At 39.1% G+C, this 16,041-nt stretch overlaps 1 protein-coding gene across 1 annotated transcript in view; it reads right to left on the bottom strand.

The window, feature by feature from the left end:
- The window catches only part of Col28a1 (collagen type XXVIII alpha 1 chain), a 158,296-nt gene that overhangs the window by 120,522 nt on the left and 21,733 nt on the right, over window positions 1-16,041 (bottom strand). The window contains exons 9-11 of the mRNA XM_075953716.1: window positions 10,967-11,011; window positions 8,757-8,801; window positions 7,502-7,555 (exon numbers count right to left, since the gene is read on the bottom strand). Coding sequence (XP_075809831.1) covers window positions 7,502-7,555; window positions 8,757-8,801; window positions 10,967-11,011 — 144 coding nt within the window. The remainder of the gene's footprint in view (window positions 1-7,501; window positions 7,556-8,756; window positions 8,802-10,966; window positions 11,012-16,041) is intronic.

Here is a 16,041-nt window from a genome sequence, read left to right on the forward strand (position 1 = left end):
TGAGTCACAGGGAAGCGAATTAGCATGCCAAATCACACAGCCAAAAAAGTCTAACACTTCTGTCAGCCTCACAGCTTGGCAGCAGAGATGGCACCCTCAGTTACCATTGCCAACTATCTCTTAAAGTCGTGTACTTTTAATTTTTAAAGAGTTTTAAAACCCATTTGATACTGGGAGTAGGGTGAAGGGCACAAATTTCAGAGTTATAATATATTCACAACTGAAGATCTTTCGGGGGAAGACAAGACAAATATGATAAGATGAAAGCCAAGAGAAAAGAGAACTTAATGAAGCAACTCACATTCCATTTCAGGTACTTAAGGTCTACAGAATCAATGTGTGACTGCATCAGTGATAAAGCTAACGTCAATTATACTTTGCAATACTGTGGTTACACACTGGATCTTTATATATGAAATTATAATTAACACACTGCACTGTGGGGCCACCATTATTTCACATTTCCAATTTTAAATATTTTTAAAATACCATCTACTTGACCACAGACCACACATTTGTCCATCTGTGTCTTCTAAAGAAAACATTTTATGAAAACAACTGGGAAAAACTACAACTAACAGTATTATTAGATTTCAATAACTGTAGCAAAGGGTTGTCAGTTTTGATCATGTTGGTCAGGCAGAAATGACAGTTCATGCGGGGCTATCTGGTCACAACGTCACGCTCCCTCACACACAACAAAAGCTAGAGAAATGAATGGCGCTTTCACGAAAATAAAAGACTGGTAGAAGCCACTCTGGAGAGATTTTCAAAACTGCACCTCTGACAGACACTTTCAGTTTCTCTTGCACAAAGTAAGTTGCTGGAAAACATTCAAGTTTCATTCCTGCGGCAACAAAACCACTGACTTGTGGAAAGGGGTAATCAATCTGACAGTGGGATGTGTTTCTTTAAAATGCACTCTTGAAGGCTAGAAGGAGGAAATATTGTTTGGTTCCTACAAAGTTCACTGAAATGATAAAAATGAAGCATAAATAATATCCGTTAAATAACATTGTTAGCATGTTGAATTCCAATGAGTTTTCCTCAGCGGTTCACATTATTTTAGGTAGTGTGTATTTTACAATTTTAATGAATGCCTTATCCTTGGAATGAGCGGCTTCTCCTGCAAATTTGCTATTGCAGTTGATATCATTATAAAAACCCTGGCGTTCCTCTGAGCGTGTGGCTGGGTCTATTCTATCTAGTACTCAATCTAGCTAGGCATATGAGTTACACACAGAGATGTCCTGGGAAGTGTTGGCAGCTTTTCTGATCTTTTGGGTCATGAGAGCTTCTGTGTTGGCAGGCTCTAACTGCACAGACACGCTTGCACACGCGTGAACACAGTCCACCCCAGCTGCCAGAGTCATCGAGATCAGAGGTTTAGGCATGAAGAACATCTGCCTTGAAGTCATTGGCTGATACCCCATATGTTCCGGCAACCCTTTCAAGTTGTCGCTATCAGTTGTCTCATGGCAGATAAATTAATAGCCGTGCTTAAATTCCTGGTGAGCAGATGTTCATGCAAGTCAAAGCTCTTTCCACATCAGGAACTGCTGAACTCCTAACAATTTCTTCCCTTTTATTAGATTTGGGACAGAAATAATATTTAGACTTCGGCATCTCTGAAAGCAAAAGAGTCTCAAAATTTGGTCAGTATTATTCACTCAATAAATATTATAATGAAAATTAGAAAGCTCTCCTTCCTCTGCACTGACCCATCACGGTCTAGAACTGTCGGCCCCCTACGAGAACCAGGGAGCCCAAGACTGAAGCTGCTATATTCAAGTGCTCTTTCAGAATCGCTTTCCACAAAGTCCAAAATACAACCAATGTGCTTAGAGGATTGTGAGCCTGAAAACGCTCTTGATTTGTTATTTTCACCGAGAATCACAAACACTGCATAAACTATCTCTGGCTGACGTCCCATCAGGTTATAAGATACTACATATCACGTTACGAGCCGTCGTTGGTAGGTTGGTAAAGCAATGAGTTGTTTGAGACCTTTTATACTTGATCCTTATTTGAAGAGAAATCTAAAATTCTTTAAGTTTTTCTTATTATGGTATTTAACCATTTCCAAACCACAACTGGAAATATTAGTCATGGTTAGCAGGTAAACCCCAAAGAGCAGTGGTTCTCAACCTTCCTAATGCTGTAAACCTTTTACACAGTTCCTCATATGGGGACCCCCAGTCATGACATTATTTTCTTTGCTACTTCATAACTGTTATTTTGCTAGGAATCATAATATAAATATCTTGGAGACCAAGGGTTGTTGAGGATGTTGTAACCCATGGGTGGAGAGCCACTGTCCTAGATTTCCTAGAGCTACTACACTAACTCTGAGTCAAAAAAGTATTTTAATAATAGCCAAAAGTAATGCATTTTAAAACTACTGTGACTTCAGAGTGATATTTCTATCCCCATAAAATATGAACATTATAGAAAACATAAGACTGTAGGTCACACACATATCACCCTCTTACCACTTTGAGGAGAACCTGAAAGCATGAAGAACATTTTAATTAATACACAGGAATATCTATTGGTGGGTGAACGCTAAATGCTATACCATAGTGCCCAGTTTATAATGTTAGAAAAATAATTGGCTATTCCAAATAGACATTCATTCAGTTCCCTGCACCACCCACTGCCCCTCTTGATTTCTCTGAGTTTTCTTAGTGTCTCTGAGGCTAAACTGAACACAAAGACAAAGGCTCCCATGTAAGAGTTAGTGTTTCTTATACTTGAACCTAAAAAGCAAGAAGAAAACCCCAAGAAAAAAATCCTTTAGAAAATATTGTGGATATCCCAGAACAGTGCAAGGTGGGATATGGAAGACAGCTGCCTCTGAAAATAAGTTCATGTGATATAGTATTAGTATCACCAATTCCAATAGTTTGGGGAATGCTATGTGGTACTTTTCCTTGAAAGAGGCACCAGGGTATCACCAGTGCTCTTTGGCCCTGAGCAACAACCTGTTCTCCTGTGGGGCACCTTAGAGTGTCACAGGCAGCTTCACAGATGCTATAATGTGCTCCTTCCCCTTAGACAGAGTCCTAGAAAGAGCAGATTTGCATGAGATTCGAGAAAGAACTATCCCTTATAAATAACCTTAGAAGGGTCTCAAGAACCAGCAAGAGCGGTTCATTTAGTCTCGTGTCCCCGCTACCCCCTACTGTGCTTGTTCAGAATTATTTTGAACCAGCTGAAAGGCCTCCCCATCTTGAAGATAGTGAACTAGCGGAGGACCCTGTTGATTACAGCCTGGGCCAATGACAACAGCCTGCCTTGAGAAAGTAGGCAGTGCTGGGTCTCTAGGGCGCCAGTCTCTCTTGGGGATCCAAGTTCAGCTTGGTCCCAGGGATAAGGGGTTTGGGGCACGTCTATAATTATTTTTCTAATGATTTCAAAGACTGTTGGGATGTTCTTCTGAGAGCTATTACATGATGCTTGTGAATGGGAGAGCCTGAGGCTTCTGAAGCAAGGCTTCCTTCTAAGAAAAATCTGTGTTTTGTTGCTATGGCAGCAAGGGCATTCAGGGCAGAATAGGAGTTACTTTTCATGTGGAAAGTATTAATGGCAGAAATGATTGGTGAAACTGGGCCAGAGGCACATTTTTCCTGATTTAGCAATGCTATTTTTTTTCTTTTTATTCTTTGGCCACCTTTTCTGAGTTGAGGAGACCTTTGATGGAAAAAAAAAATCCAACCCAGAACAACAAACAGTGATTGTAGTTCATGAGAGACACCATTCATAATTCAAAGCCATAGGCAGGCCCCATCTAGAAACTCTCACGGAATCTTCGTGAATGTTGTAAGTGTATCGTTGCTGTTTTGGGCTGTTAGCGACACAGTAGTTGAAAGTGCAGTTAGAACAGTTTCTTTTTTCCAGGCAATTTCCTTCTTTCTTTCCTGTGATTTCGTGTGATCATTATAAGCAAGCAGAAATGACCTTTCAAAAAACTGTTTCTCACACTTAGAGGGCGACAGATGTCATTTCCACGCTGACTATAAGAAACGCACTGGTCTCGGGTCAAATATTCAGGAAATTCAGCATTTGTTTTCTGAAGGAGAGTAAATATCGCATTGTGGATAAAAGCAGACTTTATCCCCTGGTGTGGATGGTTTCTGGCTCTAAGAGCCTGAGAGCATTGCTCACATTCTTGGAACCTCAGAAGCTTAATTTGTATAACAGTGGGATAAGAATAAATCGCGCCCCAGGAGGCAATTTTGGCAGTAGCATATTAAGAACTCTACACGTCACATAAGAAATGTACTATAAATGTTAGCTCTGAGTGTAGAGGTGTGAGGATAAATAACCTTGCCCAGGCTCATTAGAAAATAATTCAGACTGCTTGAAATATACAGATTTTTTTACATAAATTTCAACCACAATTTCTTAAAATATTTTCTAACCAAATAATATATGAAAAGAAAAAAAACAATATAATTGCAATATAACATGATTTTCAGACTGAAGACCAAAGAAGGTCATTACATGGCCACAATTTAGAAGCACATCCCAAGAGGCAAGATGGGATTGTTCCCCAAAACCTTATTCTTAAGACAATATACTCAAAATGTATAAGATGAAAAAAAAAACTTTAGCCAATGATCAATGTGTCATACCTCTGATGAACAGGCCTGAAAAATATTAAAAATTAGAAGGAAGTACTAATAATTTCAAAGCAAGGATTAAGAGACCAGGCACTAGAGAGATGGACCAGAAGTTTAGAGCACTTGCTGCTCTTCCAAAGGACGCTGGTTCAGTTCCCAGCATCCACATGGCATCTCACAACTGCCTGCAACTCCAGTTTCAAGGGTTTTATGCTCCTCTCTTCTGGCCTCTGCAGAGCCATGTACATAGTGGGCATACTTACATATAGGCAAATAATCATAACATGAAATAAATAAGAAAGAATCAGAAGTAGGAGTAGGAAGAGGAAGGAGGAGGAGAAGAAGAAAGAGCACACTAAATTTATTACCTGAAATCAGAAATGTAATGAAACATAGACAGGGAAACTCATTTCTACCTCACAATTTCCAAGTAACACCCAGTACATTCCCTAGAATTGTCTGAACTCAGGGTGGGGGAGGGGGGATGTTTGCTGCTAGGGATTTAAATCAGAGTCTTATATACTAAGTAAGTACTCAACCACTGAACTATACAGCCAAATTCTCTTACTTTCCTTTTATGTTATTCATTTATTTTAATTTTGAGACAAAGTCTTACTAAGTTGCCCAAGCTGGCCTTGTGTTCTGCCTGTATCATCCACTGGAGTAGCTAGAATTATGAGTCTGGCTGAAAGCGGCATCTTTCAATTGGCAGTGAACTTTGTGGTAGAGGCAGAAAGATCCGAGTTCAAGGGTAACGTGGGATTCAGCAGAAGACTTTGTTGTTGTTGTTGTTGTTATAGTGGAGAGTGAAAGAAAAAAGGAATGGGAGAAGACAGGGAAGAGCAGGAAAATGCAGTGAGGGATAAAAAGGAAGGAGAGAGAGGATAGAAGAAAAGAAATTCTGAGTAATTTAATATCACGTATAATTTATCACAATTAAATTTTAACTGGATTTTCTTATGTCTAAAAATAAGTCTGAATGGCATGGTGGCACACATCTTTAGTCCCAGAACTTGGCAAGCAGAGGCAGGTGGATCTCTGTGAGTTCTTCTCAGTCTATATAGTGAGTTCCAGGTCAACCAAGATTGTGTAAGACCCTATCTCAAAAACAACCTCCCCCCCCCCAAAAAAAACCCCAAGCAAATAAGAAATAAAAATGTTTAGAGAAATGTTCTTGAGATAAAATTATCCAGTTTTTTTTGAAAGATGACTCCCTTCTTGAACACAGCATGAAAATCAAGCACAGGGCTATTCTGTCTACTATAATCATCCCCCCGCCTCAAGAAGTCTCAATTATTCAAAGTCAGAGTATTGCTAGAATTAAAATCTAAAGTTTATGAAAAATGGTTTGTTTATTTAAAAAAAAAACCAAACAGCAAATCTATTAGGCACAAAGAAAAGTGATGTTCCAGGCGGTGGTGGCACACGCCTCAAATCCCAGCACTCAGGATAATAATAACTCTTTGGGAACCTGGCTCCACACACCATCCCTGCCATAGCCACCACCACCACTCCCCAAACCGCTTCCTCATCCTCAAGCCCCTGTGAAACTGACAGCTCAACCTCTGCCTGCCTCCTCTCAGATGCACCAGTCACCTCTAGCAGGCCTCAATTCTCCTTCCCAAAGGGACACCACCAGGCCAGCGCGGTCCCTCCCTCCCTCCATAGCTCATTCCTTCTGGTTTTCTGTCACTGCTATAAACCTCTGCCCTGATACCCTAGTTTAAACCTCTGTTTTACAAATGTAAAAATTAGCATCATGCTTGACCAGTGATTCCTGGAAATATGTATGCACTGTCAAGACGTGTATCATTTTTCTTTTGGCAGGATTTTACCTACAGCTGAAGCAATTCTATGACAACTACTCGGTATTCAACAGAGCTATTTCTTCCCCTAGAGAAAATTAATCATAGGCAAGGACTGGAAAAGACATTTCCCTAGATGAAGCTCAAGCCTGCTCCTGCTGAGAGGCCCATTCTATTTTAATTTGCCAATTAAAAGTGGCCTGGGAAATCTCAGACTGTCATTATCTCATTAAAAATACATACTCGGCACTCCCTTTCCATCCCCTGGAGAATTAACGCTCAAGTCGCCCAACTGCTCTCTACAATTTAAACTTAGCATCATCTTCAAAAGATGACCTTTACTGGGGGTCAATGGAAGATGGCGTCTTCTGCAGGTAACAGTTGCCCAAAAATTCTACACAGCTCCCTTCACTACATTCGTGGGTACGTTACTGGGTATTCATCACATCTATGAAATTACTAATTATTGAAAAGAAATGGAAAAAGAAGCATTGTTTTCAGGTAATAAGTTGGCCAGAAACATAGGAAGAGAGAGTCCTATAACTAGGTACTTCAACACCCTTCCCTTTAGAGAATCTTAGGATGCTAGCTGGCTCTTATTCCACCCCTCCCCTCTGTCATAGAGGATTATCTATGGGATGTTGTCACAAATACGGTACTGGTGGTTGAGATGACTGGTTTCTGTTTTTATGCCAGTCATAAATCCTATCCTCTAGTACACTTTTATGAGGAGAAGGTTACTGGAGAAAAACAGAATGGCTGGAGTCACGTGGCATGGTGCTGCTTCTCAGTTCCCAGTGAGCCATAAATACTAGACATCGCGAGTAACACAGAAGCACAGCAGCAATGCTGGATGGTTCCTCATAGCTAATAATGTCCCTGAATCATAAAGTAGTAAATGATAGGAGGACACCACTGCCTCTCTGTGTATTCTTGAGCTTGACACCGTGCATGCACCTACAGGTTGCTAAGTATGTCCAGACGCACTTTTCAAAGAATTAACTGATTCCTGTCTGGCATAGTGCACTAGGAAAAGACCCCCTCTGCCATCTCCAAATTAGGAAAAATTACCTTATTTCCTTGAAATCCCTTTGGGCCTGGATCACCTGGAGGTCCACCAATGCCCTGCTCCAAGGTAAAAACCATGAATCAGATTATGTGCCGAACTAGAAGACCAATCAAGAAAGAACATGCAATTTCTTAGGGTTCCTGGGAATCCTGCTATCAGTAGCCCGACTGTGAGATTCCGACCTACTTTGGAATCACATTCAAAGAAGAGCATGCATAGCACAAACTCCTTGAGTCAAATTCAAAGCTTCTAAAACAACAAAGACTAAAAACAAACATTTTAAATAGGAATTTGTTTGTTTTCTGAATATGTGTTCTTAATCTTCTTCCTGTGTTAGATTCCACTCTTTAAAAGGATTTTTGCCTATCAGACAACTTTTTAACTATTTCTAATCAGATCATTGAAAGCTATCCCTTGCAACAAGCCTGCAATGGGCTGTCACTGCCTTGTTCTGGCAAATCTGGGCTAAAATGAAGAAGCTGGTTAACTAGATACAGTCTCTGAATTCTTGAGTTAAAAATATAACTTTCAGCCTGTCTAGGGAGGGGCATTTTGTTGGTTTGATTTTGTTCTTGTCTTGTCTTTGGGGTGCCAAGGATTAAGGCCAGAACTTTGCGCTTTCTTGATAACCACTAAGATGTACCTCCAGACACCATTGTTACTTCAGAAGAGGCAAGTCCCTTCACTGGAAAAAATGATCCAAATTATTTTCTGGGATCCACAGTATACAAGCTCATAAGTTATAGACTCATTCGAGATTTTTAAGAAACATCCCTTACGTTGAAGGGATAATATAAATATTTAGATAAACAAATTTAGAAAAAATGTACAACTCTTATCACTACCTTATAGAAGCAATATAAGGTAGTTAGTTATATTGCTCATATATAGCTCTTTCTCATAGTTACCTGACTTTCTTCATGTAAATTATTTTCCATTCCCTTAGCTATTCACCAGATGGAGTTATCAAGTATATTGATGAGGTACCTATCATTGCCTGTCTTTAGAGTCTGAGTCAATAAAAACATTAGTAACGTGGTTTCCAAACATGGCTTTATATACTGGAAGCATTTGGGAGCCTTTAAAAAGTACTGATGCCTGGCTCCAGTTCCTAGATGCTCTGATTTAATTTAAAATGGTACACAAGGGCCAAGGGTGTTGTTGTTGCTGTTGTTGTTGTTTGTCATTGATTTGTTGCTATTCAAAGCTCCCGAGGTGATTCCAGTTCAAACTTAGATTTTCTTTTTGCCTTCTTACCTGAATTCCTCTGGGTCCCTTTGGTCCATAAGGCCCCGGAAGTCCCTGAGGGGTAAAATGAATGGTAAATCTCTCTAATTATCCATCTCCATAAAGCATAGATTTTAGATTAAAAAATATGTTCTGGGTGACATTCGCTGGTTATTCAAACATCAAAGAGAATGAATTGAAATGCTCCTACTGATCCTAATTGTTAAGAGACCTCAGAGTCAAACTTTGCTTCAAAAAATAAACTCCAAGAAAACCCAAGCTGACGTGTATGTACTTAGCCTATATGTTGACATTTGGTTCAAAGGAAGGAAATTGCTTCACAAAGGTTCTCAGAACATTCTATTAAGTAGAGAAACTCCTCTAGTTAGTGGAATATCATTCCCTTCCAGCAAACCAATGTTGTTAAATCAGCAATGAGTCTGCTTGCCGACTGGATTGCTCTTCTCCCCAACTTGGAATTTGGCAAAACACTGTTTATAGCCAATGAGCTTTCAAAATATTTCAATATGTTTCATATTTAAAAATACATTTATAGCTGGCCATGGTGGCACACACCTTTAATCCCAACACTCAGGAGACAAAAGCAGGTGGATCTCTGTGAGTCTGAGACCATCCTGGTCTATAGAATGAGTTCCAGGACAGGCTCCAAAACTACACAGAGAAACCCTGTCTCAAAAAACAAAAACACAAACAAAAAATACATTAACAATTATTTGATGTGAATATAATACAGTCTAGATTACCTTTTCCAAGTTGTCTATCTGTTTTCAAGTTATTTGTTAAGAATCGGGATCCACCATAATTTGTTACTCATTCCCTAGTTTTGACATTAAAGGGTTTCTGTTGTGTGCTATTTTAAATAACCTTAGAACTGATGTGTGTGTTTACATCTTTGTCCTATTCTGATTCGTTGGTAAGGATTCTGGAAGATGTCTATTGATGGTGACTACTATTTTCCTCATTTTTTGTTTCTTTTTGTCTCATGCCTTCACACATTTTTCTTATAAATTTGTGTGAATGCTTCATATTAACGATGCCCTATTTTCTGGATCCTATCTATACGTACATACTCATATTTTTATATTTTAGCATAGAGATATACTTGAAATAAATCGCATCTTATAAATTGGCAGTATTTTTCTTTTTGGCATAGAAAACAATGCAGCATGTTATAATACCTAGCATCTTAGTCAATGAAATATATTATTTGTCAACGATTTTAATCTCATAATACTTTCCCAACTATTTGGCTTACTTAGAAATTCCCATGTCCCTTTTCCATTTGAAAGTTCTCAATGTCTCTTTTTGATTTACCCAGAAAGAGTCAGCAAACCTGCTTTCTGTAGATCCGCCTGCCCACAGCTCTACAGTAGTTTATCAGCCCCCTGGAAAGACCAAGCTATTTGAAGAATTTGCTCCAATAGGCCAGTGTTATTTTTTATCCTCTTCCTTAACCTCTGCTTATTCTCTCGTCACTTCCATCCATACATTTAACACATGTTTTATATTTTATTATATTAATAGCCTTCATAGTCAATAGTTCGTAACTAGAATGGCAACTATTTTTATTTTGTGCATTTTGGGATCATTTATAACTATATTTTTGTGTACACTGTGTAGTTTGGATCTATTAAGAAAGCATTTAGCATGCGAAGTTGAGTACGTCTCTAGTTCAAGGTCCTTTCCCACATTTATATCGAACTAAGGTAAACAGCTATACTATTGTTTGTGTCTTAAATGCATTCTCTATATTTCAGACCCTATGTCTAGGTCTGCCGCATGCTTCCTATAATGTCACTAACCTCATGGCGCTTTCCAGTCCTCTGTGTGAAGCTGCATCAGAAGGCCATTCCAGTGTGCCCCATTGGCCCTTGCATTGACTGGTTAGTTATTCTTCCCCCCATATGTCCAATAGACTGACCTCAAAGACTGGGATGTCACAAATGGCCTTAATGGTTTGTGGGGGAAACTGCATTATCTAGGTTGTGTATTCTTTGGTTTTCTACTTCATTTTTTGCCTGTTGACTTCATGTTTACTTCAGTTCTTACATGTTTATTTCATGTCTTACATGCTTACGTCAGTGTTTACATGTTTTAGATGTGAAAACTGAACTCTAGCTCTAGGAGAGATGTACATAGTTCATCCCAGGATTTGTTTCTCAAAGAAACTCAGGCCAAAAGGGATCATACTGTTAACACTTCAAAACTGTTTTCCTTACTTTGTCACCTTTCATTCCTGGTTTACCACATTCTCCTCGTTCACCCTACAAATAAATAGATAGACAAATAAATAAACGAGCAAACAAATAAGTTGGCAGTCTTCAATATTCCAAGCTTTAGAAAAAGAATCAGCATCATTACATAAGGCAAGCACTCTGCACAATTTCACGCCATTTCATCATCAATACTGGGGGAGCAAGGATTGACCTTTCAACCTTTTGTCTCTGAGTTATTGTAATTAACTCTAAAGTTATTCAAATCAGTGAATAAATTTATTCCTCTGGTGAGGGCTTGTCATTTCTGAGATAAATGGAATTTGAAGGAAAATAACTGATCATCTACCATATTTCATTCTCTTTGGATAATGATCTGATGACAAATGATACTTTAACACAATTGGCTTTGTAATTCTGTTCTTACAATTAGGAAAATATAAACTCCCAATCAAATAGCGAGTACAGAATAGGATATATATTATATATAGTATATATAATCACATAGCAAGTTTAGAGTAGAATCAGGATCTGAACCCAGCCCCCCTTTAACTGAAAGTCCCTCTATATGTTCACAGTGTTATGCTCCAGTCTGAGTACTGACCTTGATCAGCTAACAGCATTGGCATAGAAAACTAATGGAAAGATCGCAAGGCTGACAGTATTATGTCTGGAGAGGCCATCCATGACGAGTTAGCAAGATCCTCCAGAGGAAAATGGGTGCGCTGTTGAGCGTGCTGCATAGCTTTCGTTATTACACTCGCTGTACCAGCTGCCTAGCACGTTACCACAGACGCTAACATTAAAATCATGCTCCAGAGTTTATCATGATAATCTGCCGGTATTACCTGATTTTTACTGCTTTATATAAATGTTAGTTTGGCTTTATAGACTGAGCATTTGTGTTCAAAAAAGTTAAGGAAGTGTGATGCATATACACACACATTTATAGAGAGACAGACAGACAGAGAAGCAGAGAGGGAGAGAGGGAGAGAGAGAGAGAGAGAGAGAGAGAGAGAGAGAGAGAGAGAGAGAGAGAGAGAGAGAGAGAGAGAGAGAAAGCTTGTAAGAATCCTGTTTCTGACAACACAGATTCCCCTGAGGACATACATTAAGTGAAATAAACCAATGGCAAAGACGAACACTCCCATGATTGCACTTACATGTGGAATTTAAAAAAAAAAAGATGAATTCATAGAATCAGAGAGAAGAATGAGGACAATACATGGGGGTTTGGTGAGACTGGTCGAATAACACAGGCCAGTGTTAGAGGTGAGCAATTAGTCCAAAAGGTCTGTTGTGTATCCAGTGATATATACAAAAGATATATTGGGTAATATGGCTACAACTAATAACAATTTTTACTCTTGATCATTAAAAGAATAAATTTCAAGTATTGTAAGAAATGATAAATATGGTGATAGATAAGTTCTTGAGATCAATGTGACCAATATACTACGCATACAAATTTAAAGTATAATATACAATTTTCACAATTAAAATGTTAAGATCGATACTTATTTTTTCACAAGTTTTGCAGTTGTACAAGTGAAATGAGAACCTCTGAATAATAACCCATTCTCTCAGACTTTTCAAACTTCTGGCAGTTAGAACTGAAAACACCAGCCAATTAGACAGAAAGGACTCAAGTTTCCCCAAAATATTAACATCTGCTGTTAATAAGATTCTATAGCACCTGAAAATGATTCCATGTGTATCTTTATTCTGAGCCTTGAAACTATTCTTACTGTTAAGGCAAGGAAACTCAACTGAAGAGGTTAATGGTTTACTTAGGTGCTAGCTGTGAATCTTAGTAGTCCAGAGCCCTTCAGTAAGCTCTGCTTCTGTTATTACCTATTTGTTCCTCTAGCACACGTTACTCACTGTGCCACAGCACAACGGCATAGAGATTCGGAGCATTGCTCCTCTTTAGAAAAAGTCAAACTATGAAAATAAATAGCTGAGATCCCAGTGTCTTAGTGATACAGAATACTGCATTAAACTAAACACAGAAGAAGTCCTGAAGCTCGTAATACAATTAGTTCATACGGTGTGCAAAGTTTATCTTATTGCTTAATATCAACTAAACTGACTGCCAGGCTGTGTGCCACACACTGCGTAGCACTGCTGTAAGGAAATGGCCTTGTAGTCACCAGATATGGGCACAAAATTTATGTCTAAGCCTTTCCATGATTACATATCTTCACAACATATCCATGTCGGTATTTACATATATATCCCAGCCATCTGCAGGGAATGCAAGGCGTGGAGACATTACATCGCCGTGGCTGCAAACTCGACTCTGTCAGACGTCCAAGTCCAGGTCACCAATCACCCGTAGCTCAACAAAGCACACTGCCATGGGCCACAAGCTGCTTTCCATTCAGCGGAACCTCTCCATAGGACACTGCCCAGCTCCCGCTAGAATCTGGACAGACGGGAGGAAGGTGCCTCTCTCACAGCCGGCTGTGCTCTGTTCAAAGTGATCCATCTACTCTCACCAGAGCCTGCAAGTCAAACTGACCCAGGAAAAATGGAATGTTCGCTGGGAACAAGTTGAACGTTTACTTCAGAATGTAAGTGGAAAAATCCCTCTTGAAGTCTAATTTAGAGTGCAATTAATTTCCTGATGTTGGGTGGGAACAAAATGACCAAAATATCAAACAGAAAACTACCATAAATACGTTCAAAATTCTTTTGGCCAGAAGTCACATTCCATTTGTCCTCAGACAGATTTTTTTTTTTTTAGCAACAGGTCCTGAGGAACAGTATTTGTTTTGTGGGTAGATTTTTATCAATGAAAAGATTGTCTCCATTTTATTTGCCTCTGCTAAGACAGTTTCATTTTTTTCTTTTTTGGGGGAGGGTTGGGCTTATGAACGCCTGTAGAATAATCATAATCACATAATTCTAGTGAGCAAGTGCTTCAGGGAGATTTGAACAGATCTGCTCTGGCCCAGCCTCAAGTTCTTAACACTATCCCTCATGAGTCCGTCTTGAATCTTGGTCTGAATGTCAACTGACCTGAACCACTCTGCTCTGACAGCTTGTATTTTCCATGTGAGAAAGGACTCTTCCAGTAAGTCTACAATTCCCCCAGAAGTTTAAATGACTACACACACACACACACACACACACACACACACACACTGTTTACATCAACATGAGAAGGCTCTTTCATGATTTTCCTCATCCATATATAAGATAACCTTATATTTATTTTTTTTCAAATTTTTACAAATATCAATTTTATTAATATCTTTCTCTTTCCTTTTTATAATAACACTTTACAGTTATGTGCCAGCAAACAGCTTACAATATGCTAGCACACCCAGTATCCCATCTGACTACCCAATAATTATGTAAATCACCCAGGTCTATATTAATTCCATTCCATGTAGAAGAAGAAATAGATGCTTTGGTATCTTGAGCTGTTCATGGTTTTCAAGATACTGAGTTAGAAAATACAGGATGTTTTAACCCTTCCTCTTTTTGGCATACCAATGCTGGAGCTATACTTATAGGCCTATGTGTACATTTTTCCCTACTATTTTTGTGGCCTGTATCATGCTTCTAGATAATTGAACATTATGAATCAGACTCTCAAACTAATGTTCTGGCTCCCTACTTGAAAAATGTATTTATAAAAAAATAAAAAGTAGCCCAAGCCAGAGACCTCTGTGGGAAGGGACACAATCAGGGATCCCCAGAGAGCAGGTCCAAGCCAGGGACATCTATGGGAACAGGCCCTAGCCAGCTACTTCAGATGGAGCAGGCCCAAGGGTTCTTCACAGGAACAGCTTGAGCCAGTGACATCCACTGGAGCAGGGTTGAAGCAGCAACAACCTCCACAGAAGCAACTACAAGCCACCGCTGAGGGAGCAGGCACAAGCCAGAGACCTCTGCCAGAGCAGGCACAGGGTAGTGACCTCAGAGGAACAGCCCCAAGCAATCAACCTCAGAAGAGCAGGCCTGAATGACCTCCTGTATTGCAGAGCAACCCAAACCCCTGGAGTGCTGAGTGACCTCCAAGGTGACTGGAACTGTGACCCTGACTGTACCATGAGGAGCAACCATCTGAGCCTTGGATTCACTGGAACCTAGAAGATGGATCACCAGAGACACAGACAGCCCCAACCACACAAATCAGAGAAAATATAGGTAGACAAGGTAAGAACACACTCAACACCACAAGGAGCAACACAACATAAAATAAAACTAGTGGCCCTACAACAGCAAGACTTGAACAGCCAATATAGATGAAGCAGAAGAAAATGACCTAAAAAGTAACTTTAGAAGAATGTTTGAGGCCCTCAAAGAATAAATGAAAACTTTGCCCAAAGAAATGAAGGAAAACACAAGAAAGAAAAGGTATAAATCAACAAATCCTTTAAAGAAAAGCAAGAAAAAGAAATCAAGCATATGAAAGAAACTATTCGAGACTTGAAAACTAAAATAGAAACAGTAAAGAAAACACAAACTGAGGGAATTATAGAAATGGAAATTATGAGAAAGTCATCAAGAATCACAAATGCAAGCATAAACAGCAGAATAAGAGAATCTCAAGCACTAATGATACAATAGAGGAAATTGACTCATCAGTCAAAGAAAGCATTAAACCTAACAAAAGCATAACATAAAATATTCAAGAAATATGGGACACCATTAAAAGATAAAATCTGAGAATAATAGATATAGAAGAAGGAGAAGAAGTCCAACTCAGAAGCACAGAAAATATATTCAACAAACTCACAGAAGAAAACTTCCCTAACCTAAAGGAAGATATGCCTATAAAGATACAAGAAGCTTACACAACACCAAATAAACTGGATTGGGAAAAAAGAGTCCCCTTGCCGCATAATAATCAAAACACTAAACATACAGAATAAAAAAAGAATATTGGGAGCTGCAAAGGACAAAGGCCAAGTGATATATAAAGGCAGACCTATCAGAATTACACCTGACGTCTCAATAAAACAAAGAAAGCCAGACGGTCCTGGTCAAGCATTATGCAAACATTAAGAGATCACAGATGCCAGTCCAGAATACTATGCCCAACAAAACTTTCAGTCACCATGGAC

The sequence above is a fragment of the Microtus pennsylvanicus genome, chromosome 19 (assembly GCF_037038515.1).
Source record: "Microtus pennsylvanicus isolate mMicPen1 chromosome 19, mMicPen1.hap1, whole genome shotgun sequence".
Taxonomy (NCBI): Eukaryota; Metazoa; Chordata; class Mammalia; order Rodentia; family Cricetidae; genus Microtus; species Microtus pennsylvanicus.